General features: G+C 33.9%; 3 protein-coding genes, 9 non-coding genes and 2 pseudogenes across 14 annotated transcripts; 2 read left to right on the top strand and 12 right to left on the bottom strand.

The window, feature by feature from the left end:
- Positions 1-411: 411 nt before the first annotated feature.
- Positions 412-508, bottom strand: LOC120127491 (annotated as a pseudogene).
- Positions 509-580: 72 nt separating this feature from the next.
- Positions 581-665, bottom strand: LOC120127482. Its single transcript, XR_005516546.1, has one exon. It is a non-coding gene; the product is annotated as a small nucleolar RNA snoR14 (small nucleolar RNA).
- A 156-nt stretch (positions 666-821) lies between these two features.
- On the bottom strand, positions 822-904 carry LOC120127483. Its single transcript, XR_005516547.1, has one exon. It is a non-coding gene; the product is annotated as a small nucleolar RNA snoR14 (small nucleolar RNA).
- Positions 905-2,271: 1,367 nt separating this feature from the next.
- On the bottom strand, positions 2,272-2,354 carry LOC120127485. Its single transcript, XR_005516549.1, has one exon. It is a non-coding gene; the product is annotated as a small nucleolar RNA snoR14 (small nucleolar RNA).
- A 787-nt stretch (positions 2,355-3,141) lies between these two features.
- On the bottom strand, positions 3,142-3,233 carry LOC120127489. The gene has a single exon (XR_005516552.1). It is a non-coding gene; the product is annotated as a small nucleolar RNA Z101 (small nucleolar RNA).
- Positions 3,234-3,733: 500 nt separating this feature from the next.
- Positions 3,734-3,816, bottom strand: LOC120127486. The gene has a single exon (XR_005516550.1). It is a non-coding gene; the product is annotated as a small nucleolar RNA snoR14 (small nucleolar RNA).
- Positions 3,817-4,583: 767 nt separating this feature from the next.
- Positions 4,584-4,676, bottom strand: LOC120127480. The gene has a single exon (XR_005516544.1). It is a non-coding gene; the product is annotated as a small nucleolar RNA Z101 (small nucleolar RNA).
- Positions 4,677-5,028: 352 nt separating this feature from the next.
- Positions 5,029-5,107, bottom strand: LOC120127487 (annotated as a pseudogene).
- Positions 5,108-5,895: 788 nt separating this feature from the next.
- On the bottom strand, positions 5,896-5,987 carry LOC120127490. Its single transcript, XR_005516553.1, has one exon. It is a non-coding gene; the product is annotated as a small nucleolar RNA Z101 (small nucleolar RNA).
- A 345-nt stretch (positions 5,988-6,332) lies between these two features.
- LOC120127481 lies at positions 6,333-6,417 on the bottom strand. The gene has a single exon (XR_005516545.1). It is a non-coding gene; the product is annotated as a small nucleolar RNA snoR14 (small nucleolar RNA).
- Positions 6,418-6,574: 157 nt separating this feature from the next.
- On the bottom strand, positions 6,575-6,659 carry LOC120127484. Its single transcript, XR_005516548.1, has one exon. It is a non-coding gene; the product is annotated as a small nucleolar RNA snoR14 (small nucleolar RNA).
- Positions 6,660-8,624: 1,965 nt separating this feature from the next.
- Positions 8,625-9,245, top strand: LOC120127309. Its single transcript, XM_039145237.1, has 3 exons — positions 8,625-8,664; positions 8,734-8,923; positions 8,978-9,245. Exons 1-3 carry the CDS (start codon positions 8,625-8,627, stop codon positions 9,243-9,245), a joined length of 498 nt encoding a protein of 165 aa, XP_039001168.1.
- A 169-nt stretch (positions 9,246-9,414) lies between these two features.
- On the bottom strand, positions 9,415-12,231 carry LOC120127438 (protein disulfide-isomerase like 2-1-like). Its single transcript, XM_039145347.1, has 11 exons — positions 12,016-12,231; positions 11,552-11,636; positions 11,343-11,440; positions 11,158-11,213; positions 10,887-11,004; positions 10,729-10,756; positions 10,546-10,637; positions 10,286-10,442; positions 10,064-10,188; positions 9,880-9,979; positions 9,415-9,713 (listed from the first exon to the last, which is right to left on the bottom strand). The coding sequence occupies exons 1-11, from the start codon at positions 12,162-12,164 to the stop codon at positions 9,642-9,644; spliced, it is 1,080 nt and encodes a 359-aa protein (XP_039001278.1). The 5' UTR covers positions 12,165-12,231; the 3' UTR covers positions 9,415-9,641.
- A 3,050-nt stretch (positions 12,232-15,281) lies between these two features.
- LOC120127436 (BRCT domain-containing protein At4g02110-like) lies at positions 15,282-21,332 on the top strand. Of its 3 annotated transcripts, XM_039145345.1 has the most exons (11): positions 15,282-15,593; positions 15,750-15,839; positions 15,919-16,023; positions 16,350-16,451; positions 16,540-16,624; positions 17,030-17,099; positions 17,268-17,312; positions 17,485-18,796; positions 18,830-20,061; positions 20,280-20,496; positions 20,652-21,331. In XM_039145345.1, the coding sequence occupies exons 1-11, from the start codon at positions 15,510-15,512 to the stop codon at positions 21,228-21,230; spliced, it is 3,921 nt and encodes a 1,306-aa protein (XP_039001276.1). In that variant the 5' UTR covers positions 15,282-15,509; the 3' UTR covers positions 21,231-21,331. The 3 variants fall into 3 exon arrangements, with proteins under 3 accessions (XP_039001276.1, XP_039001275.1, XP_039001277.1); XM_039145344.1 differs by having other exon boundaries at positions 17,485-20,061; positions 20,652-21,332; XM_039145346.1 differs by lacking the exon at positions 20,652-21,331 and having other exon boundaries at positions 17,485-20,061; positions 20,320-20,485.
- Positions 21,333-21,750: the final 418 nt, after the last annotated feature.

Genomic DNA, 21,750 nt, shown 5'->3' with positions numbered 1-21,750 from the left:
ACAATAACCTCCTTATTCACCATCTAAACCCATTATTTCATAACAACAATTCCCATAACAGCACGAGCTATGGCCTCAATCATGATAAGCACAAGGCAACTAGAAAATACAACCACAATTTAAATTTCTGGTCCATATATACTAAATTAGAGCAAAATAGTTGTTATAAAATTATCAGACGCAAATTACCCATTAAAAATAAGAATTCATTAGTTGCAATAAAGATAACGGTGAAATGGTTGAGTTGATAAAAAATTAAAAAAGGAACTTCGAATCAATAGCATATACAAGCAAAGCTTTACTTTAAGAATGTAATCAAACACACTACGGAAAAACTTCAATGATAATGGAATCAAAAGAAATAAATACAAGATATGGTTCATTTACCAAGAAAAAAATGTTTCAAAACAAACTGGGCATCAGTTCTCCAAGGTGTTATAGCATCAAGAAATACCACAATTCAGACACAAAATACCCATTACAAAAAGAGATTCATCACAAGCCCATGACATAGTTTAAGTAGAACCTGATTCAACCCCTAAATTGATTATAAAACAATTGAAGAGAGGAGTAAATAAAAGAGATCATAACCTGTCGAAACTTCAATGAAACATCAAATTAGATCAGTGGATTGACAGACCATTGAATTTCTATCATCACATTGCTTTTAATCCTTTCTTCCATATTTAAAGAAAAAAAATCGAAGAAATTAACCATTACAAAAAGAGATTCATCACAAGCCCATGACATAATTTTAAAAGAAGTAGATTCAAACCCTAAATTGATAAGAAAACAAGTCTTGAAGAGAGTAGGAATTAAAAGCGATCAAAATCTGTCAAGTTCAATGTAACATCAAATTAGATCAGTGGATTGAGAGACCATTGAATTTCGATCATCACATCACTTTTAATCCTTTCTCCCTTATTTAAAGAAAAAAATTCCAAGAAATTTCATGTTAACAAATTTCAAAAACAAGTAAAACAAAAATAAGAAAAGAGTAAGCTTAAAGCATCTTGAAGGGTTGTGTTACCTCTACCAGGTGATCCTCTGGTACACAATAGAATGTTTATCAATGTTACTCCTCAATGGAAAGAAAAAAGTTTGATTTTCAAAAGGCGATTGTTTCCCAAAGCTCGGGGGTGAATTAAGCTGAGCAACGAAAAAGTACTTCAAAAATTTACCTAGCCCATTAACGTGAATATATTGTACATTGCATATAAACACAAGGCAACTGGAATCACAACCACAAACACAAGGCAGCTGGAGATTAATCAAGCACCATTGAAGTGTGAAGAACCACAAGACCCAAGAAACACAACCACAATAGCGTATTGCAACAATCACCTCCTTATTCACTGTCCAAAACCATTATTTCATAACATCAACACCCACAATAGCACCAACTATTTCCGCAATCACGATAAGCACAAGGCAACTGGAAAAATAACCACAACCACAATTTAAATCTCTGGTCTGAATATACCAAGTTATAGCAAAATGGTTGTTATAAGATGACCCAAAAAATAATATGAATAAATAAATACATACTGGATCATTAACTCAAATCTGAGATATAGGATTTGAACCCCAAACGACCATTTAATGACAAATCCAAAACTCTATTCAATAAGAAAAGACAGAGCAGCCAAGGTATTAAAAAGAAATAATACGAGAGAAATGGCATCAAATCTCCACGGTGATAACATCAATATAAAATTATCAGATGCACCAAAAAGGATAAACATAACGGTGAAATTGTTTAGTTGATAAAAAAAACTAAATAAGAAACTTACTGAACAGCATAGGCAAGCATGTCATTACTTTAAGAATGTAATCAAAGACAAAATACAGAAAAACTTCTGTTATAATGGAATCCAAAGAACTAATCACAAGATCTGGTTCGTCAACCAGCAAAAAAAAATTCAAAACAAATTGAAATTGTGGGCATCAAGAAATACTAATTCAAACGCAAATCACCCATTACAAAAAGAGATGCATCACAAGCCCATGACACCCATTACAAAAAGAGATGCATCACAAGCCCATGACATAGTTTCAGTAGAACCAGATTCAACCCCTAAATTGATTATAAAACAAATATTGATGAGATGAGGAATTAAAATAGATCAAAATCTGTTGAAGAAAAAAATTCAAAGAAATTAACCATTACAAAAAGAGATTCATCACAAGCCCATGACATAGTTTTAAAAGAAGCAGATTCAAACCCTAAATTGATTAGAAAACAAGTCTTGAAGAGAGTATGAATTAAAAGCGATCAAAATCTGTCAAGTTCAATGTAACATCAAATTAGATCAATGGATTGAGAGACCATTGAATTTCGATCATCACATCACTTTTAATCCTTTCTCCCTTATTTAAAGAAAAAAATTCCAGAAATTTCATGTTAACAAATTTCAAAAACAAGTAAAACAAAAATACGAAAAGAGTAAGCTTAAAGCATCTTAGAGGGTTGTGTTGCCTCTACCAGGTGATCCTCTGGTACACAATAGAATGTTTATCAATGTTACTTCTCAACACAGATAAAAAAGTTTGATTTTTGAAAGGCGACTGTTTCCCAAAGCTCGGGGGTGAATGAAGCTGAGCAACAAAAAAGTGCTTCAAAAAATTACCTAGCCCATTAACGCGAATATATTGTACATGGCATATAAACACAAGGCAACTGGAATCACAACCACAAACACAAGGCAGCTGGAGATTAATCAAGCACCATTGGAGTGTGAAGAACCACAAGACCCAAGAAACACAACCACAATAGCACCCGCTGCTATTGTGGGTATTGCAACAATCACCTCCTTATTCACCGTCCAAAACCATTATTTCATAACATCAACACCCACAATAACACCAGCTATTTCCGCAATCACGATAAGCACAAGGCAACTGGAAAAATAACCACAACCACAATTTAAATCTCTGGTCCAAATATACCAAGTTATAGCAAAATGGTTGTTATAAGATGACCCAAAAAATAATATGAATAAATAAATACATACTGGATCATTAACTCAAATCTGAGATATAGGATCTGAACCCCAATCGACCATTTAATGACGAATCCAAAACTCTATTCAATAAGAAAAGACAGAGCAACCAAGGTTTTAAAAAGAAATAATACGAGAGAAAGGGCATCAGATCTCCACGGTGATAGCATCAATATAAAATTATCAGATGCAAATTACCCATTAAAAATAAGAATTCATCATTTGCCAAAAAGGATAAACATAACGGTGAAATTGTTTAGTTGATAAAAAAACTAAATAAGAAACTTACTGAATAGCATAGGCAAGCATGTCATTACTTTAAGAATGTAATCAAAGACAAAATACAGAAAAACTTCTGTTATAATGGAATCCAAAGAACTAATCACAAGATCTGGTTCATCAGCCAACAAAATTTTTTTTTAAAACAAACTAAAATTGTGGGCATCAAGAAATACTAATTCAAACGCAAATCACCCATTACAAAAAGAGATGCATCACAAGCCCATAACATAGTTTCAGTAGAACCAGATTCAACCCCTAAATTGATTATAAAACAAATCTTGATGAGACGAGGAATTAAAATAGATCAAAATCTATTGAAGAAAAAAATTCAAAGAAATTAACCATTACTAAAAGAGATTCATCACAAGCCCATGACATAGTTTTAAAAGAAGCATATTCAAACCCTAAATTGATTAGAAAACAAGTCTTGAAGAGAGTACGAATTAAAAGCGATCAAAATCTGTCAAGTTCAATGTAACATCAAATTAGATCAGTGGGTTGAGAGACCATTGAATTTCGATCATCGCATCACTTTTAATCTTTTCTCCCTTATTTAAAGAAAAAGATTCCAAGAAATTTCATGTTAACAAATTTCAAAAACAAGTAAAACAAAAAATATGAAAAGAGTAAGCTCAAAGCATCTTAGAGGGTTGTGTTACCTCTACCAGGTGATCCTCTGGTACACAATAGAATGTTATCAATGTTACTCCTCAACGGAAAGAAAAAAGTTTGATTTTCAAAAGGTGATTGTTTCCCAAAGATCGGGGGTGAATTAAGCTGAGCAACGAAAAAGTACTTCAAAAATTTACCTAGCCCATTAAAGTGAATATATTGTACATGACATATAAACACAGGGCAACTGGAATCACAACCACAAACACAAGGCAGCTGGAGATTAATCAAGCACCATTGGAGTGTGAAGAACCACAATAGCACCCGCTATTGTGGGTATTGCAACAATCACCTCCTTATTCACCGTCCAAAACCATTATTTCATAACATCAACACCCACAATAGCACCAGCTATTTCCGCAATCACGATAAGCACAAGGCAACTGGAAAAATAACCACAACCACAATTTAAATCTCTGGTCCGAATATAGCAAATTATAGCAAAATAGTTGTTGTAAGATGACCCAGAAAATAATATGAATAAATAAATAGATACATACTGGATCATTAACTCAAATCTGAGATATAGGATCTAAACCCCAATCGACCATTTAATGACGAATCCAAAACTCTATTCAATAAGAAAAGACAGAGCAACCAAGGTTTTAAAAAGAAATAATACGAGAGAAAGGGCATCAGATCTCCACGATGATAGCATCAATATAAAATTATCAGATGCAAATTACCAAATTACAAATAAGAATTCATCATTTGCCAAAAAGGAAAATCATAACGGTGAAATTGTTTAGTTGATAAAAAACTAAATAAGAAACTTACCGAATAGCATAGGCAAGCATGTCATTACTTTAAGAATGTAATCAAAGGCAAAATACAGAAAAACTTCTGTTATAATGGAATCCAAAGAACTAATCACAAGATCTGGTTCGTCAACCAGCAAAAAAAAATTCAAAACAAATTGAAATTATGGGCATCAAGAAATACTAATTCAAACGCAAATCACCCATTACAAAAAGAGATGCATCACAAGCCCATGACATAGTTTCAGTAGAACCAGATTCAACCCCTAAATTGATTATAAAACAAATCTTGATGAGAAGAGGAATTAAAATATATCAAAATCTGTCAAAACTTCAATGTAAAATCAAATTAGATCAGTGGATTGACAGACCATTGAATTTCTATCATCACATTGCTTTTAATCCTTTCTCCTTTATTTAAAAAGAAAAATAAAGAAATTTTATTTCCACATTTTTCAAAAAAAAAAAAGGAAAAGAGTAAGCTCAGAACTTCTTAGAGTGTTGTGTGACCGTCAGCGGTGCTCCTCTTGTACAAAATAGAATGTTCATGAACACTACTCCTCAAAGAAAAGAAAAAAGTTTGATTTTTGAGAGACAACTATTTACGAAAGCTCTGGGGTGGATGACGTTGAGCAGCGAAAAAGTGCTTTAAGAAATTACCTAGCTCATTAACGTGAACATATTGTACATAGCATATAAACACAAGGCAACTGGAAACACAACCACAACCACGAACACAGGGCAGCTAGAGAAAAATCAAGCACCATTGAAGTGTGAAGAACCACAAGACCCGGGAAACACAACCACAGCCACAATAGCACCTGTTATTGTGGGTATTGCAACAATCACCTCCTTAGTCATTCAACGTCCAAAACCATTATTTTATAACAGCAATACCCACAATAGCATCCGCTATTGTCACAATCACAATAAACACAAGGCGACTGAGAAACACAACCACAACCATAATGTAAATCTTTGGTTCACATATACAAAATTAGAGTAAAATAGTTGTTATAAGATGACCTAGAAAATAATATGAATAAATAAACAGATGCATACTAACTCAAATCTGAGATATAGGATCTGAACCCCAATTGACAACTTAATGACGAATTCAAAACACTGTTCAATAAGAAAAGACAAAGCAACTAAGGTTTTAAAAAGAAATAATACAAGAGAAAGGGCATCAGATCTCCAAGGTGATAGCATCAAAATAAAATTATCAGAAGGAAATTGCCCATTAAAAATAGGAATTCATCAGTTGCCCAAAAGGATAAACATGACGGGAAATGGTTGAATTAATAAAAATCTAAATAAGAAACTTCGAGTGAATAGCATATACAAGCGAAACATTACTTTAAGAATGTAATCAACACAAAATACGTAAAAACTTTGGTGATAATGGAATTCAAAGGACTAATAAAAAGATCTGGTTCATTTACCAACAAAAAAACGTTTCAAAAAAACTGAAATAGATCAAGAAATACTAATTCAGACGCAAATTACCCATTACAAAAAGAGATCCTTCACAAGCCCAAGACATATTTTCCGTAGAACCAGATCAAACCCCTAAATTGATTATAAAACAAATCTTTTAAGGGAGGATGAATTTAAAGCGATCAGAACCTGTCGGAACTTTAATGTAACATCAAATTAGATCAGTGAATTGACAGACCATTAAATTTCTATCATCACATCGCTTTTAATCCTTGTTTCCTTATTTAAAGAACAAAAATTCCAAGAAACTAACCATTACAAAAAGAGATTCATCACGAGCCCATTAAATAGTTTCAGTAAAACAATATGCAAGCCCTAAATTGATTATAAAACAAATCTTGAAGAAAGTAGGAATTAAAAGCGATCACAACTTGTCGAAACTTATATGTAACAACAAATTATATCATCGGATTGAGAGACCATTGAATTTCGATCATCACGTCGCTTTTAATCCTTTCTCCCTTATTTAAAGAGAAAAATCCAAGAAACTTCATAAAGAAGTAAAACAAAAAATAAGGAAAATAATAAGCTCAGAACTTGTTAGAGGATTGTGTTACCTTTACCGGGTGCTCCTCTGGTACAACAATATAATGTTCATCAACGCTACTCCTCAACGGAAAGAAAAAAGTTTGATTTTTGGGAGGCGGTTGTTTTTCGAATCTAACGGGTGAATGAAGCTGAGCAGCGAAAAGGGTATTTATAATGCAGGCTGAAACCCTAATAACCACTTACAATGGGCGGCAAAATAATGAATTTCAAGTTTTTAACTTTTAGTGGAATCTAACGGGGTCAAACTTTTAGCAGAAAATAAGGTCAAACTTTGTCTTTAGTCTCTGTTCTATGAGAAAATATTCAATTTAATCTTTTTATTCTAATTTGTCGATTATAATATTGTGCTTTTAAAATTTTAAAATTTCAATTTTGATAACATAATATAGATATTAATAATAAAATTTAACTTAACAAATTTAATCATTATAATTATTATTTAAATTTAAATTTAAAAAGTAAAGAAATCAAAAATTCATATTAAATTACAATAATTAAACAATAAGAGTAAACCTCTATCGATGAACAAAAAAACTCTGTAGGACAACGACTTAGCAGTGACAAGGGAATCTCATTCTTCAATCCCTTCCTTGAAAGACCTAGATCACTGGAGATCCAAGAAAAACAACGAGCTAACAAGAAAGTGATGAATCGAGCAGAGGGGCTTTCGCAAGATAAGGATCTAAACAAAGATATTTGCATGCAAGAAGATGAGGAAACCCTTAACTCAGCCGACATAACCAATAAGAAACAAAACTATCAGGAATAATCTCATACGCAGGATTACTGCATGAACAGTGGATAAAGGGAGAAACCCTATGACAACCATGAAAGAATATGAGATAGTTTTTCATGAGGGAGATGTTATAATCGACAAAATCGGTCTCTACCCAAAGATAATGTTCTCTGATCGGGTACACGACCTAGTAGACCACCGCATATGCAAGGATATGAGCATTTAATATTAAATGGTTGCACGAATCAAATAACTTTAGTGGTAAAGGAATTGTTGTTATTTCTTAAGATCACGAGTTCGAGCACCATGAATGTCAGGAGTGAGAATGTTTAATTTCAAAAGGTTTAGAGTTATTTTTAAATAAATACTACATTGTGTTTATACCAGATTAATAAAAAATATGTTAATTGGTGTTGAGTTTCAACAAATACTACCAAACATTTTACGCTTTTTCTTATTTTTGTAGATAACAAGGATTCGAGTGTTTATAATTTAATGGCGATGATCTTACAAGTGTGATTTTTTAGGGTAAAATATTTTAAATATAAATGAATTTTAGTGTTTGTATCAATTTATCATTAAATGTGAAATTAATTTAATTCGAATATTGAATTTTAATTTAAAATATATTGGTAAAAGATAATATTATTCACTCTAAATGACTCGGTTCGAGCATCTGCATCTACAAGGTGTGTGTAGGTTAACATCGTTATAGATTAAGAAAATTATGATCAGATGTTACCTTTTAATCATATAAGACCATTCAAATAAAACAAACTATAAATTTATGCTTAAATTATATCAGTTGATGGTTTACTCAAAAACAATACGATGACACAGATAATAGTTTCTCAATCCCCTTGTGATTTTAGACCACTCGAAACAAGAACTCAGAGGTTTTTATTATTTGTTTGAGACACCCAAAAGTTTTGTTTTGTTTTTAAAAGATTAGGTTATCTGTGTAGTTGTTAGCTTGTAATCTCCTCCACGTACGAAACATTTGTTTGTTTCAGTATATTTTATAAGATATATGAATTAACGGATTTCAATGATTGGAAAATTAATAAATAGTTGTTTCTAGCTTGAATGTATTTAACCGTTGGGGACCCACTACCTGGTAATATCATGAATCTCCGGCAAGGTCTTAAGCAATGTTCTATCCCAGGTTAGTTGTTGTCTCAAGCCTAAATCGACTATGTTTTGTCTTGGTTTTTCAAGCTTATTTTACATGAAGATAGTTCTTCTCGGTTGCTGTTGGATATTGTCGTTGGTGGATTCGATCGTTTTCAAATCAATTTGATTGAGTTTTTGCATCTCCCACTAACTAATTATCTTTCCAGTGATGAAATGCCATGGCAATATTCATCGATGTCCAAAGATGATCCGAGAATTTGTGGAACACCTATGAATTTTCCCGGATTCCGGTAGCCGCCGTACTAGTCGTGTTTCCTATATTGGTACCAAAGACCATCGAGCAGTTTCTGCTCAGCTCGGTCGGCTGGTGCTTCATATCCTTTGTACGGGAATGTTAGTAATGTTTGTTCGCTGCCTCGCCAGAGGCTTGGATACAGAGGGACAGTTCCCATCCTCGCCGATATTTTCCACTCTGGTGACTTAAGGAGGGAAGCACTGTTGCAGTCCGGACAGATGAGAACACAGCCTTCAGGTCCGTTGTTTGAATTGCCGTTTGGTTCGGAGCAAGAGATAGTGGTTAATGTGTTGAGGAAAGGTCATGCTTATTTGTGAAGCCTGTGGATGATGATATGGAAAATCAGGTTTGAGGAGTGTTATACTTTAGGCTTCTCAAAGGCTGATTTTAGTAGAGATAAACGGGTGCAAGCAACATGAAAGTAAAGCTATAATTAACGTTTACAAATGCCTCTAGAAAGTGTGTTTTCATAATCAGAAAATCTACAACAGGGGAAACAATGCAAGGTAATGCCAAATAAAATCACTGTTCTAATTATAGTTTAGAGGATAAAATTTCCATCATAAGAAAGTTCTTTAACTAGAAGCAGATGTGTTCAAGGCAAACCAAAGCCTGGCGGTTTGCTGCAGCAATAGGAGCAAAACCAGTCATCAAAATTATCGATGAAACTTCACCGTGTTGCTGCAGCACCGGACCAAGTGAAATACAGTGATCTAAGAAGATGCAAATGTTGATAGGATGTTCTTCTTGAGAGTGAATTCATCAGCTTTTGCTGAGCTTATTGACTGCATCAAGAACAAACAAGAAACTCATGGTTCAGAAGCTCGTATCATAGTTTCAGCATGAGTTCACATCAGCTTAAAAAAATCGTGAATGTCAAACATCATATATATGGAAAACATGATTCAGGATACTACTTGATGTTCCTCTTATTACAACAATAAGTCTTACCTTGTCAAGAATACGCTGCAGACGCTCAATTTCCTTTTTGGGATAATCAGCACCTTTCTCTAAACAGCTTTTAGCAGCTTTCAAGTATATCTTTCCATACCTGCATTCAGCAAATTTTAAAATGTTAACCATAGAATTGACTCATTCTCCTTCGGAGCTGAATAATGAAAAACTAAATCAATACCTTGTAGTTGAACCAGTGAGCTTCTCAACTTCCTCTTCAATCTTAGAGAAGACTGTTTTCTTCTCGTCGGCAATAGCAGCCGCAAACTCCTTCACTAATGCATCCAAACTTGACAAAATACCAGCCTGTGTAAAACAAAGAGGAGAGAAATTAATACATTTAGAAAGAACTGGCAATGACAAACATGATGTACCAGTACCAACACGTATATGAGCCACCAACCTTTGAAGTTAGCTGCCCTTTTGCATCACGACTGGTGCCACATTTCTCATTAATGAAAGTAACAAAGTCGTCTAAATCCCTGTCACCCTCGTAGTCTTCACCAGCTTTGTTGCCCTTTGGGAAGAATTTCAATGTTGGAAACCCACTAATTCCATTCCTGCACAAAAAGCATAGGCCTTAAAATCCATTGATATACTCCCTAACTGTTAACAAACACTTTATGAAAGAAACCCAAGCTTATCGGATAAATCCGTGCTTACTTTTCAGCTAGATCCTTGTATTTGTCTGCATCTAGATTTGCTATCACTACGTTTTCTTCCGATTTAAATGCTGTTGCTACCTTTTCATACGTCTGTTGAGACAAAAACATAGGTTTAGAATGTATATCACCATGAAACAGAACACTCATGTCTACTTTATTAAGCCAAGATACAGATGCTTACAGGAGCAAGGTTTTTGCAATGGCCACACCTGGAAGAAAACCAACCCAGAACTTGGTCAAAACGAGTTAATAGAGAAGATGGAAGCAGAACCAAAAAGCCTATAACCTTCGTATTCCTTCCGAATGTTACCAAGCCAAGAAAAATAAGCACATGCTTACCAAGGTGCATAAAATTCAACCAACACATCTTTGGTTTCATCAAGGACTATCTCATCAAAATTATCAGCATTAAGCACTGCAACATTGGATGGCAAAGTGGCTAACTTCACATTAGTCCCTGTAATACAATATAGAAGCTTAGCAAAACAGTAGAAAGTTTCGACCTTTGGGCATCAATCTACATTCAGAAATTCGACCACGCATGAGACAGAAGTATTGGCAGAATCTCCTAGATTAAGGAAACATCTACAAAGGAAAAAGACATATGCACCTCCTTCAGAATTCACATATTCAGCCAATGCCTCAGCAGTGCGTGGTCCTTCATACCTGGATAAAACAATTTTCGTCAACTATGAGCATGCTTTAAATAAAATGTTGATATCACTAAAGGAAACTTAACATGAAACATGATCAAACTTTCACAAGAACTGCATCTACATGTTAATTAATTCTCACTTTTTAGGTTCCAAAGAGCCTTTAGGAAACCACTGAATAGTTGGGTAGCCTTGAACACCATATTTGCTGCATAGGCTTTTATGTTCATCACAATCCACCTACAAGCAAGAATAACTTCATCATAGTAAAATTTTTCACAATTCAAAAAGCCCTGATGATTAATAATTCATACAATATCAGCCAAAACTCTGTGATTATAGATCGCTAACCTTTCCAATCAATACAGACTTAGCCTTCTTAAAACTTGCCCCGAGCTTCTCGTACTCGGGAGCTAGCTTCTTACAGTGTCCACACCTGTGGTCGAAAAAAGTAATATATGCTCACAATATTATTAGCTAGAACTTAATTTATTTTCTTAGTCCATAATCAGAAGTTAGATCACTAACTGAAATTTCTGAAATTCCATCAGATTCTAAGCCAACAAAGAAAACAAGGCCTAAGATGAACATCTTTAGCAACAACTAAATGGTCTAGACAGCATGAACCTAAGAAACAAATTTCAGAAATAAAGCTAAAAATAATAGAGAAAACAATAGATGTCCTCCTATGAACTGCTGAAGGTAGATCTAACGGTAATTAACGAGGATCTAATCTAAAACATCTAAAACATAAAGTATAAATTATAATCTAACAGATAAATAGAAAAACGATAGGCGATGGGAAATTTATTTACCAGGGAGCATAGAACTCGACGAGAGCTCCTCTATCTTGACCAACTTCCTTGTCGAAGTTCTCTTCGGTTAGTACGACGACGTCGTCGGCCAAAGCTGATGCTAATAACAAGGCCAAAATTCCAAAGGCTAACCAGATCTGATACTTCATTTTTGTTTTTGTTCGTGTTTTCTTCTGCTTCCTCTGGCTTCTTTGTTATTCTTCTACCAGGCAATTAGACTTTTATATTAGCCAATGACAGCGGAGTGTTTTTTCTTTTGGGATTTTAAATAAAATATGGTTAATTTTACCAAACATACAAAGCACTGTCTAATTTTTAAAATGTTGTACTAATTAAATTCTTAAAATATTTATAGAAATTGAATTTTTCGTCAGTTTATTTGTTAGTTGAGATATTATTATTAATTTGAATATGATATGAATTAAACTATAAATATATAAAAATATTTTTGGAATTAATAGTTGAATTTGATGCATCATAAACAAATAATTTTACTAAAGTTTATTATTTTTATGTGTTAAATTCAAATTATTTAAATAATAATATATATTTATAATTTTATCTAAATAATTTAAATATATTAATAGAAAGATTTTATTGATATAATATGGTTACTTTTAGTTATTTAAAATCTATTGATATTTGAGATCAGTATTAAATTTAAATCCACCGTTTGGTGCAATTAATTATATAATACATGGTTTCGGGAAAAATGAAAAAAAAAAAGAAAACAGGGGAAACGTGTTCATACAATCATATGGATACTATAAAAATGATTGTATTTTATTTTCATATGTAATGAGGTAAGAGAATATAAGATAATAGGCTGTCCTTAACACTAGGTTGAGAGTAACTTCCGTATAAGACATATGAATTATGAAATATCTTCTTTGAGACATGATCCTACGACCTCAAGATTAATAATCTTGTGCTTTACCAACTGAGTTGGATGTTCATCTCTATATAGATACTATAATACTCGTGAATGGCATATGTGTCGTAGATGATCATGATACGCTCCATGCCCATTGGTAACGAGTATGCTCAATGATGTGTTTCTGTTGACATGGCATGCTGTGATTGGTTGCACTGTCGTGGAAGACTTAGCCTTGAACCCGCCGTAGTCTAATTATTTTTTCTCTGAAACCCATTTGCATATAATATTAAATAGTACAAGGCTTAATTAAAAAAAACAAGTATTTAAATTATATGTTTTGTTCACTTTAATAATCGCTAAAAATATTTTTATTTAAAACAAATATTTAATATTTTTTGTTATCATTTTAAGAATTATATCTATTATAGATGTTAAAAAAATATTAACCACTCAAAACATGATATTGTATTGTATTTATAATTTTTAATTCCAAACTGTTACTTTTGTAAGTCATCTTTAGTCATCATCGACTTTTTATCCAAATCTATTATTAAACCCTAAATCCCTGAATGTCTCTCAATCTTTAATAATAGGGATCACTCTTCCATTATAGCAATAATAGATCCGTAAATGTTTTTTTAGGGTATATATATATATATATAACATAAATATTTTATATGAGATAAATATAAATAAAATTTTAAAATAAATATTATTAATAAAATAAATAATTAATGAAAAATTTAAAATTTAAAATAAACACATACTTATTATGAGCAATACCTACGTCCGCGACTTCATCGATGGCTTTGCTTCTTACTATAGCAAGTTAGGATGACATAGAATGCGGACATTAGAAGAGTCGCTATAAATGAGAGCAGACAAATTTAATAGCAACGATGACAAACGTATTAGGGCAACGATAAGGAAATTATCGACAACGAGGTTCGACGGTTTATGGATAGTCGACCGATGACAGTATTAACAGTGAGGACGACCGGTGATAGTGGTGCTGATCGGACGATCAATGAAAGAGTTAATATTTTGGAATTAAGAAATGAAGGATTTTTTGGATAGAAAAAGTAGGGTTTAAATAAATTAATAATTTTAAAATCTTTGTAAATATTTTTTTCAAAATGTTATAAAATGTAACATATATTATGTTTTTAGTTGTTCATATTTTCTTAATGACTATAACGAACTACGTACTTCAAATAATATTAGAAAAACGTTAAATACATATATTAAACAAAAAATATTTTAGTGACTTCTTTTCCTAGTATTTTCTCTCCAATTTTTCTTTATTGACGAACCGTTCATTTTTTTGTTGTTGTCTTTGTCGGACATTGGTGGCACTAAATTTAATTTTGGTTATCGATAATCGATATTTTTTTATTGTTATTATATTTTTATATTATATATTTTCAATAAGTCTATTTGTATGACACGTTATCTTATATCTTTTAACACTTTTTTTGATCATTTTGGCGGTTGTTTTCACTTATTTTTTATATTGATTGATTTTACATCGTCACGACTGATCAAGATGGTGCCTATCTGTCATATTATTGATATTCCCTGATTTGAATCATTCGATTGGATTTCTATTCCCGTTATACATTATTGGATAGTTTTTCACATTGCTCAAGTATGATTTACGGTTTGTCAATGGTGTTTCAATAGCTTGATTCCCTTTTATGATTCGTTTGTTGGTGCGACCAGATCTGTTTGTATCTATTTTTGTTAGAGTTTTCTTGATTAGATTTTAATATTTTTTTTATGGTCCTAGTATGATATTAAGTTGCTAATTTTGTTTCAATGCTTATAAGAAATTGTCTTGCTTAATTTACAATTATGATTATAATTTTTATTGTAATTTAAAATATTTCTTATTTTAAATAAAATGATTGTTTTTTATAAAAAAATTATTTTAAGCATTTAAAATAAAAAATACAATTTAGACATTTTCTAATTAAATAATAGAACGACAACATAATAAAACCATTTAAAATGATATTTTTTAGGACAATTTGATTATTAAATAAAATTTTTACCAATTAAATTATTTAGTGTTGAACATTATGTTTAGTCGTCTTTATTATTGGAATCACTTCCGGTTCAATAATTTTTTAAAAACAAAAAGAGGAACTAGTTCAGTCCACTCGCTCTCTTCACATAGGGGATTCAAACAATAATCAGTTGGCCTCTAAATCGGTGATATTAACCCACTATAAGAACTACACGTGTCGAATCATAATCCCTTCGTTCTACCACGTGGAGGCACCATGTTCAATCTTGAATTTTCCATTTCCCGCCAAAACCAAAAAGGAAAAAAATCAACCAAAAAAAGATTTTCCCTCGCATCGGTCCCCCTAAAATAATTCCAGTATCTCACTTCACTGTTCTCTACTCTTCCTCGACAAGTTTTGTGAACCCCAAAACTCCTATATTTTCCCCTCACTTTCACATTTTATTTCCACAATCATTGGATTAGATCTTTGTTTTTCAGGATTTTATTAACCTCGATTCGTCTCTATTTCTAAGGAATCAAAATTTCCTCTCTTGTTCCAGTTACCCTAATTTTGGCAATTCTCTGTAAAGGTTAGCCTTCGATCCAATGCTGGAATCCGATACTCCCTCGAAAACGTTTCTCGGCGTTCGTTTTTGTCTTTACGGCTTCGATCCCGTCAACGAGCATGAGGTTTTTCGCTTGCACTTTTTTTTAATTGTTTTTGTCTCCGAATCTCCTTTCCTTTATCTTTGTTTCATTGAAGTACTTATTTAAGCAACTGATAAAGAATGTGATGGAAAATTCATTATGTTTTTTTATTGTTTATTTGTTAAATTTTTGTGAAAGGTTCGAGTAAAGCTCATTACCGGCGGCGGCGTTGGTGTGGGTCAGTGTAACCAGAATTGCACTCATTTGATTGTTGATAAGATTGTATACGTAAGCTTTTTAAAGCAATGGTGCTTACCTTTTATTAAAAAAATGGTTGCTGAATTTCTTGATTTTACATGCTATTTAGGATGATCCTGTATGTGTTGATGCTCTAAATGATGGCAAAACAGTTGTCACTGGATTATGGGTTGATCATAGTTTTGATGTCGGAATGCCTCTTGATGCTACTTCGGTTAGTTTATTTTATTGCATTCTTTAAAATCTGATTGTTTAATGTATATAAGATATTTTCGAACTTTATACTCTGTTTATTATTTGGAATTTTCAATCCAGAATTCAGTTGGTGTAGCACATTAACACTAATATGATGAAATAAAAGCCAACAGTTTTATAACTCCATAAATAATTTCTCACGTATACAACTTCTATGACTTAGAGATATTTACTTGTTTTTGGATCCAGATTTGTCATGCAATTTTTTCTATAATAAAATTAGATTTATTCTTATCATCTTTGCGAACTTGTAAATTTTGCAATTTTTCATTTTTTGGGGTACAGATTATGTACAGACCTCTTAGGGACTTAGATGGAATTCCTGGTGCTAAAAGTTTAATTGTATGCTTGACTGGATACCAGAGGCAAGATCGAGATGACATTATGGTATGGTCTATATTTCACTATTATGGGCTGCTTTTATTGTTTGTAAAACAAATAAAAGTTTTATGTAGTTTTACTTGTGTGTTTGCAGACAATGGTTAGCTTGATGGGTGCTCAATTTTCTAAACCTCTGGTTGCAAGCAAAGTCACTCATCTAATATGTTATAAATTCGAAGGTGAAATTTTCTATGTTTTCTTTATAATAGGGCTGCTAAAATAAACTTCACAATGCTAGGACTATGAGGATTTTATTTTTCTTGTCAATCTTTTCAGCATTGCATGTTAGGCTGATGGATTCTTCTTCTTCTTCTTCACATGTAATCTCTTAATACACTCCCTCTTTTCTTTTTCCCTTTTCCATTCATCTACATTTCATGTTTCTATTAATATAATTTATTTGCATATAATTTTTTACTCATCTGTTTGGCAGTTTGGATGGTTTTCTCTTCTAATTAAGACATTAAGATGCTTGCTATATGTTTGTTTTCTGTTGCAAATATGGCTTTCCCTTGTGTTGATGTTTTTAATCATAATGAGTTTTAGTAGTAACTGTACAAAATAAATACTGTCAATTTATGCAGGAGAGAAGTATGAGCTTGCTAAGAAAATCAAGAAGATAAAGCTTATCAATCACCGCTGGTTGGAAGATTGGTACGTTTGCAGAAAAGAAAACTGAAGTTTTTGATCCTGGAGTACAATAGATTTCAAACCTTTTAGTCTATTTTTGCTGATAGCCGGAAAACTAGAATGCTTTTTTTTTTGGGGGATGAAGCAACTAACCTTTTTGCTGCTGTTTAATCTTGTATTCCTTTTATGCAGTATAAGAGAATGGGAAATTCTTTCAGAAGCTAACTATAGCAAGAGGTAAGGGCTTTCCTTAGAATGTTATTCATATTTCTCTGCATCAAACCAATCGTGCAGTAGCTAAGGTGTCTTGATTCTGATTTATATTTGCTTTGCTCTTATCCAAGGAGAAAAAGTGAAAAAGAAGGTATATGCTATACTGAATTATATGCTATTCTCTTCCTCTCAACAGTGGTTATGAGTTAGAGATAATGGAAGCTGAAGCCAAAGATTCTGATGAAGAGGCTGAAGAAACTACATTGAAGCATTCTGGGCAACAGAGTATGAATAGGAGCCCTCATAATTTGAGAGCTGAAATGCTCAGTTCCCGTGAATTGCCCGCAACTGTTGAAGTGTCAACTTCGACTATGCCCAAACATTCACCAAATACCAAGGAAGTTTTAGTGACACCTGAGAAGTTTCATCAAGGCACAAGCATCAATAATGCTTCATCTACTAAGCTAGCTCAACCAGGCAACAGAAGCCCAAATTCTACAAATATGGATAATTACTTGGAACCTACCTCTAAGAGCCCCTCGTTATCCAATCAGATGTTCACTGGCATAAGTTACTCAAGGAAAACACCAAGCAAATCATCAAGAACTTCTACGCTTCCAAATTTATCTAGGGAGGAATCTGGAAACAATAGTGGCTCTCCTCAAGCTATGAAAATCAAGAATGTATCTGATGTTTCTTCCTCTAAAATGCAGCAACCAGAGGAAAGAACTGGTTCTTGTTTTGATAGATCTCCATGGAAAGGAAGTGATCTGTGCCATGCCAACGACTCAGCTGGTATATTGCCTCAGAAAAGAGCTTTGGAACTTTCTTGTAGTAGCTCTAAATCACAAAAGACGAGTAATGCAAAAGCTTCTGTCAAGGGCAGCGCACTAGATACTGAACGATGGGAACGGAGATCCCTGGGTGAACAGCCGCAGATTAACGACTACTCAGTGAATGAGACTGGTTGTCTGAATAGTTTACATAGTTCATGTGCCAAGTTGTTGACTGATCTTTTTTCCTCTGAAACTGTTACTCCTGAGGACAGACAGAGAAGTAGTGATGAGAAGTCTCCTGGCATGTCCTTTAGGGGGTATAGAGTGTCCACCTTTGCAGGTAAGCCAGATATGCAAAATGAGATTGCTTATGAGAAGTCACCACATATGTCTTTCACGGAATTAAGAGAGTCCACCCCAGCAAGCAGATCAAATATTGAAGATTACAGCCAAGAACAGGCACAAGTGGGCGGAGAGCCAGGTGTGCTGCAGAATAAGCAGCAAGTTGTTGAGGTGGCTTCACTTGATGATAGAAAACTGCGGAATGAAAATTCTCATAGCCCTTCTAATTTGGTTGTGCTTGAAGGAGGAAATGATAAGTCAGTGAGAAAATCAGTTAGCAAGAAGCTTGCAAAACTGACAAAACCGGTGAACAAGCCAGATATGCAAAGTGAGAATGCTGGTGAGGAATCACCCCAAATGTCCTTCAAGGGATTAAGAGAGACCACCTCTGCAAGCAGATCAAATATCAAAGAATACGGCTTAGAACAATTACAAGTTGTTGGAGAGCACAATGAGCTGAAGAATAAGCAGCAAGATGTTGAGGTTCCTTCATTTGATGAAAGAAAGCCAGGAAATGAAGGTTCCCATAGCCCTTCTGACTTGAATGTGCTTGAACGAGGAAATGATAAGTCAACGACAAAACCAGTTACCAAGAAGCTTAAGAAAAAGACCTTGGGTTCTCGACCAAAACTAAGTAACATTGCTAACAGAAAAGGTTCTATTTACTCTAGCAAAATTTCTTCGGAAAATCGTTCTACAATTTCCTTGGATGGTGAGAGTAAAAGAGCAACTCATAAGAGTGCCAGTGAGCATGAGACATCCCCTCCAACTATTAACCTGGATTCAGCTAAGGATATCAAAATAGTTGCAAAATGTCAAACTTCCGTTACTAGTAAGACTCAATTCATGGATGATGAAACTCAAGCTCCAGATGAGGAAGATGAAAATGATCCTAAGACAGCTGAAAAAGAGAAGTCCGAGTTGGTTGAATTGATGGGTAAAGTAGATACATTTGTAGAAGTGGAACATGTCAGCCATGATTCCAATGTGGCTCAAGATGGGAGTTCAATTGCCCCGGAGAATGGAACAAATGGAACTGATCCTGAGAGGGCAGCTGATAGCAAGAATTCTGAATTAGGTGAACCAACTTTGATGTGTGGTGGTTTGAAAAAGAAAGCAAACAAAAGGATTAAACAGCCTGCCGGTAGAGCCATGATGAAGGCTGATCCTTCTAATTCCACAAACAATTTGGTTGGGCAAAATAGTAGTGTCCCGAAGAACGTTGAGGAGAAAGAAAATGAAAAAGAGAATTTCATGCTACATTCTGCTGCCAAACCAAAAGGCAACATTGCATCTTCGAAAGTGGAAATATCTGGGGCAGCAGGCAAGAGTAGCCCAGTCTGTCACGTGGAGGTTTCTGGGAAATCAATTGGTAAATCCAGCAACAGAACAGTGAAGACTAATGAAAAATTCCAGAAGGTTGACTCTAACAGGCAACCGCTGCAAAAGGTTTTGGACAGAGTGAAAAATGAGCCTATATGTTTTATATTAAGTGGCCACAGACTGCAGAGAAAAGAATTTCAGCAAGTCATTCGGCGATTGAAAGGCAAATTTTGTAGAGACTCTCATCAATGGTCATACCAGGCAACACATTTCATTGCCCCAGATCCAGTTCGTAGGACTGAAAAATTCTTTGCTGCTGCTGCATCTGGAAGGTTACATATTTCTAACTGTCCACAACTTGCCACAATCCTCATTAGCTCAGTAAAATTATACTGAAAGTTTCTTTATGTTCCATTCTCTAATTAAGAAGATTGTACGGTAATATTTGCTGTTTATATTAACTAGCTTTTGTTACTAAAAATTTTCACATGTATGCATTACTATTTCATTAATTTCAAATGGCTGTTGAATTTGATTCCTCTGAATGCAGGTGGATTCTTAAGTCTGATTATTTAAGTGCTTGTAATCAGGCAGGAAAATTCTTGGCAGAGGAGCCTTATGAATGGCACAAAAAAGGCCTCAGTGAAGATGGTGCAATAAACTTAGAGGCTCCAAGGAAGTGGCGTCAGTTACGGGAGAGAACAGGACATGGAGCATTTTATGGAATGCGCATTATTGTATATGGAGAATGCATTGCTCCCCCTTTGGTATGTTCTATATTCATCTTGTACCATACCAACAACATTTTCCACAAAAGATTGTCCCCTGCTGTGTTTTCTTGTTTCCATAAACTAAAAACAGATGGTTAAGGGTGGTCTGAATTTCCATCATAACGACTTGCCTTTTTCCGAACTTCAACCAGGATACTTTGAAGCGTGTGGTGAAAGCCGGGGATGGTGATATTTTAGCAACATCCCCCCCTTACACAAGATTCCTCAAATCTGGCGTCCATTTCGCTGTTGTTAGCCCTGGCATGCCACGTGTTGATATGTGGGTTCAAGAGTTTTTAAAACATGAGGTACCCTGTGTTGTTGCCGACTACCTAGTGGAATATGTATGTAAACCTGGTTACTCCCTGGAGAGACATGTTCTATACAACACACTCGAATGGGCAGAGAAGTCGAGTAGTAACTTGACAAGCCGAGCCGAAGAGATTGTTGAGGACTCGACCCCAGATGAGTCACCAAATCACACGGAAGGTAATGATATAACATGCCAAGTTTGCGGCTCTGGTGACAGAGGAGAGGTCATGCTGATCTGCGGTGATGAAAAAGGTTCAGTAGGTTGTGGAGTTGGCACTCACATTGATTGTTGTGATCCTCCGCTCGACGCTATTCCTGAGGAGGACTGGTTTTGTCCCAAGTGTAGCAGAAGCAACATAAACAAAACGTCTTCTTCCAAGAAAAGGAAAAAGGGTGCCTCTCGGCCAAAGGGCAGGTAATCTTCCGGTGCTTAGCTTTTGAAACTGTAGAGACCTGTTCATTGTAGAATTGCTTAGAATTAGTTTTGCTTGTCTAATGGTGTAGGAATATTAACATATTTCCGTGAAATTATTCCAGTCCTTTCAATTAGATACCTACTGACAGTCTTTACCCTGCCACCATGTGTTTTTCTTAACTTGTTTCTTTTTCGATAACGATTACCAATATTGCTTGCTTTATTTTAACATGATCGATTATATATATATATATATATATATATTGCTTAAAAATATAGAGGGATATTATGATATTTATTTTGTATCGGATTGAAGATTTTGTTTTTAGATTTGATTTTAGTTTTCTCTTTTACAAAATTTATTCTGGTTCATTTCAAAATCAAACTTTAAAAAATTTAATCTTATAAGATCAAATCATTAAAATCTGTTATTTTATCATATTTAGTTGTGTTTAACAAATTAAATATTTATCATATTTTAATTTAATCAATGATGTTATTTGTTATTGAAATTTATGTCAATA

Source organism: Hibiscus syriacus, unplaced genomic scaffold, assembly GCF_006381635.1.
Source record: "Hibiscus syriacus cultivar Baekdansim isolate YM2019G1 unplaced genomic scaffold, ASM638163v2 tig00110467_pilon, whole genome shotgun sequence".
Taxonomy (NCBI): domain Eukaryota; kingdom Viridiplantae; phylum Streptophyta; class Magnoliopsida; order Malvales; family Malvaceae; genus Hibiscus; species Hibiscus syriacus.
This window is presented reverse-complemented; position numbering and strand designations above follow the sequence as displayed.

Excerpts from the sequence above, each read along its gene's own strand:
- LOC120127309 (XM_039145237.1), top strand. The coding sequence starts at position 8,625 with ATGAATCTCCGGCAAGGTCTTAAGCAATGTTCTATCCCAG. Across the intron at positions 8,665-8,733 it reads TAAGCAATGTTCTATCCCAG|ATAGTTCTTCTCGGTTGCTG; the intron begins GTTAGTTGTTGT and ends TTTTACATGAAG. Across the intron at positions 8,924-8,977 it reads ATGAATTTTCCCGGATTCCG|TTTCTGCTCAGCTCGGTCGG; the intron begins GTAGCCGCCGTA and ends ACCATCGAGCAG.
- LOC120127438 (XM_039145347.1), bottom strand. The coding sequence starts at position 12,164 with ATGAAGTATCAGATCTGGTTAGCCTTTGGAATTTTGGCCTTGTTATTA. Across the intron at positions 11,441-11,551 it reads AGTCTGTATTGATTGGAAAG|GTGGATTGTGATGAACATAA; the intron begins GTTAGCGATCTA and ends TCTTGCTTGTAG. Across the intron at positions 11,005-11,157 it reads ATATGTGAATTCTGAAGGAG|GGACTAATGTGAAGTTAGCC; the intron begins GTGCATATGTCT and ends ATTGTATTACAG.
- LOC120127436 (XM_039145344.1), top strand. The coding sequence starts at position 15,510 with ATGCTGGAATCCGATACTCCCTCGAAAACGTTTCTCGGCGTTCGTTTT. Across the intron at positions 15,594-15,749 it reads ATCCCGTCAACGAGCATGAG|GTTCGAGTAAAGCTCATTAC; the intron begins GTTTTTCGCTTG and ends TTTTTGTGAAAG. Across the intron at positions 16,452-16,539 it reads AAGATCGAGATGACATTATG|ACAATGGTTAGCTTGATGGG; the intron begins GTATGGTCTATA and ends GTGTGTTTGCAG.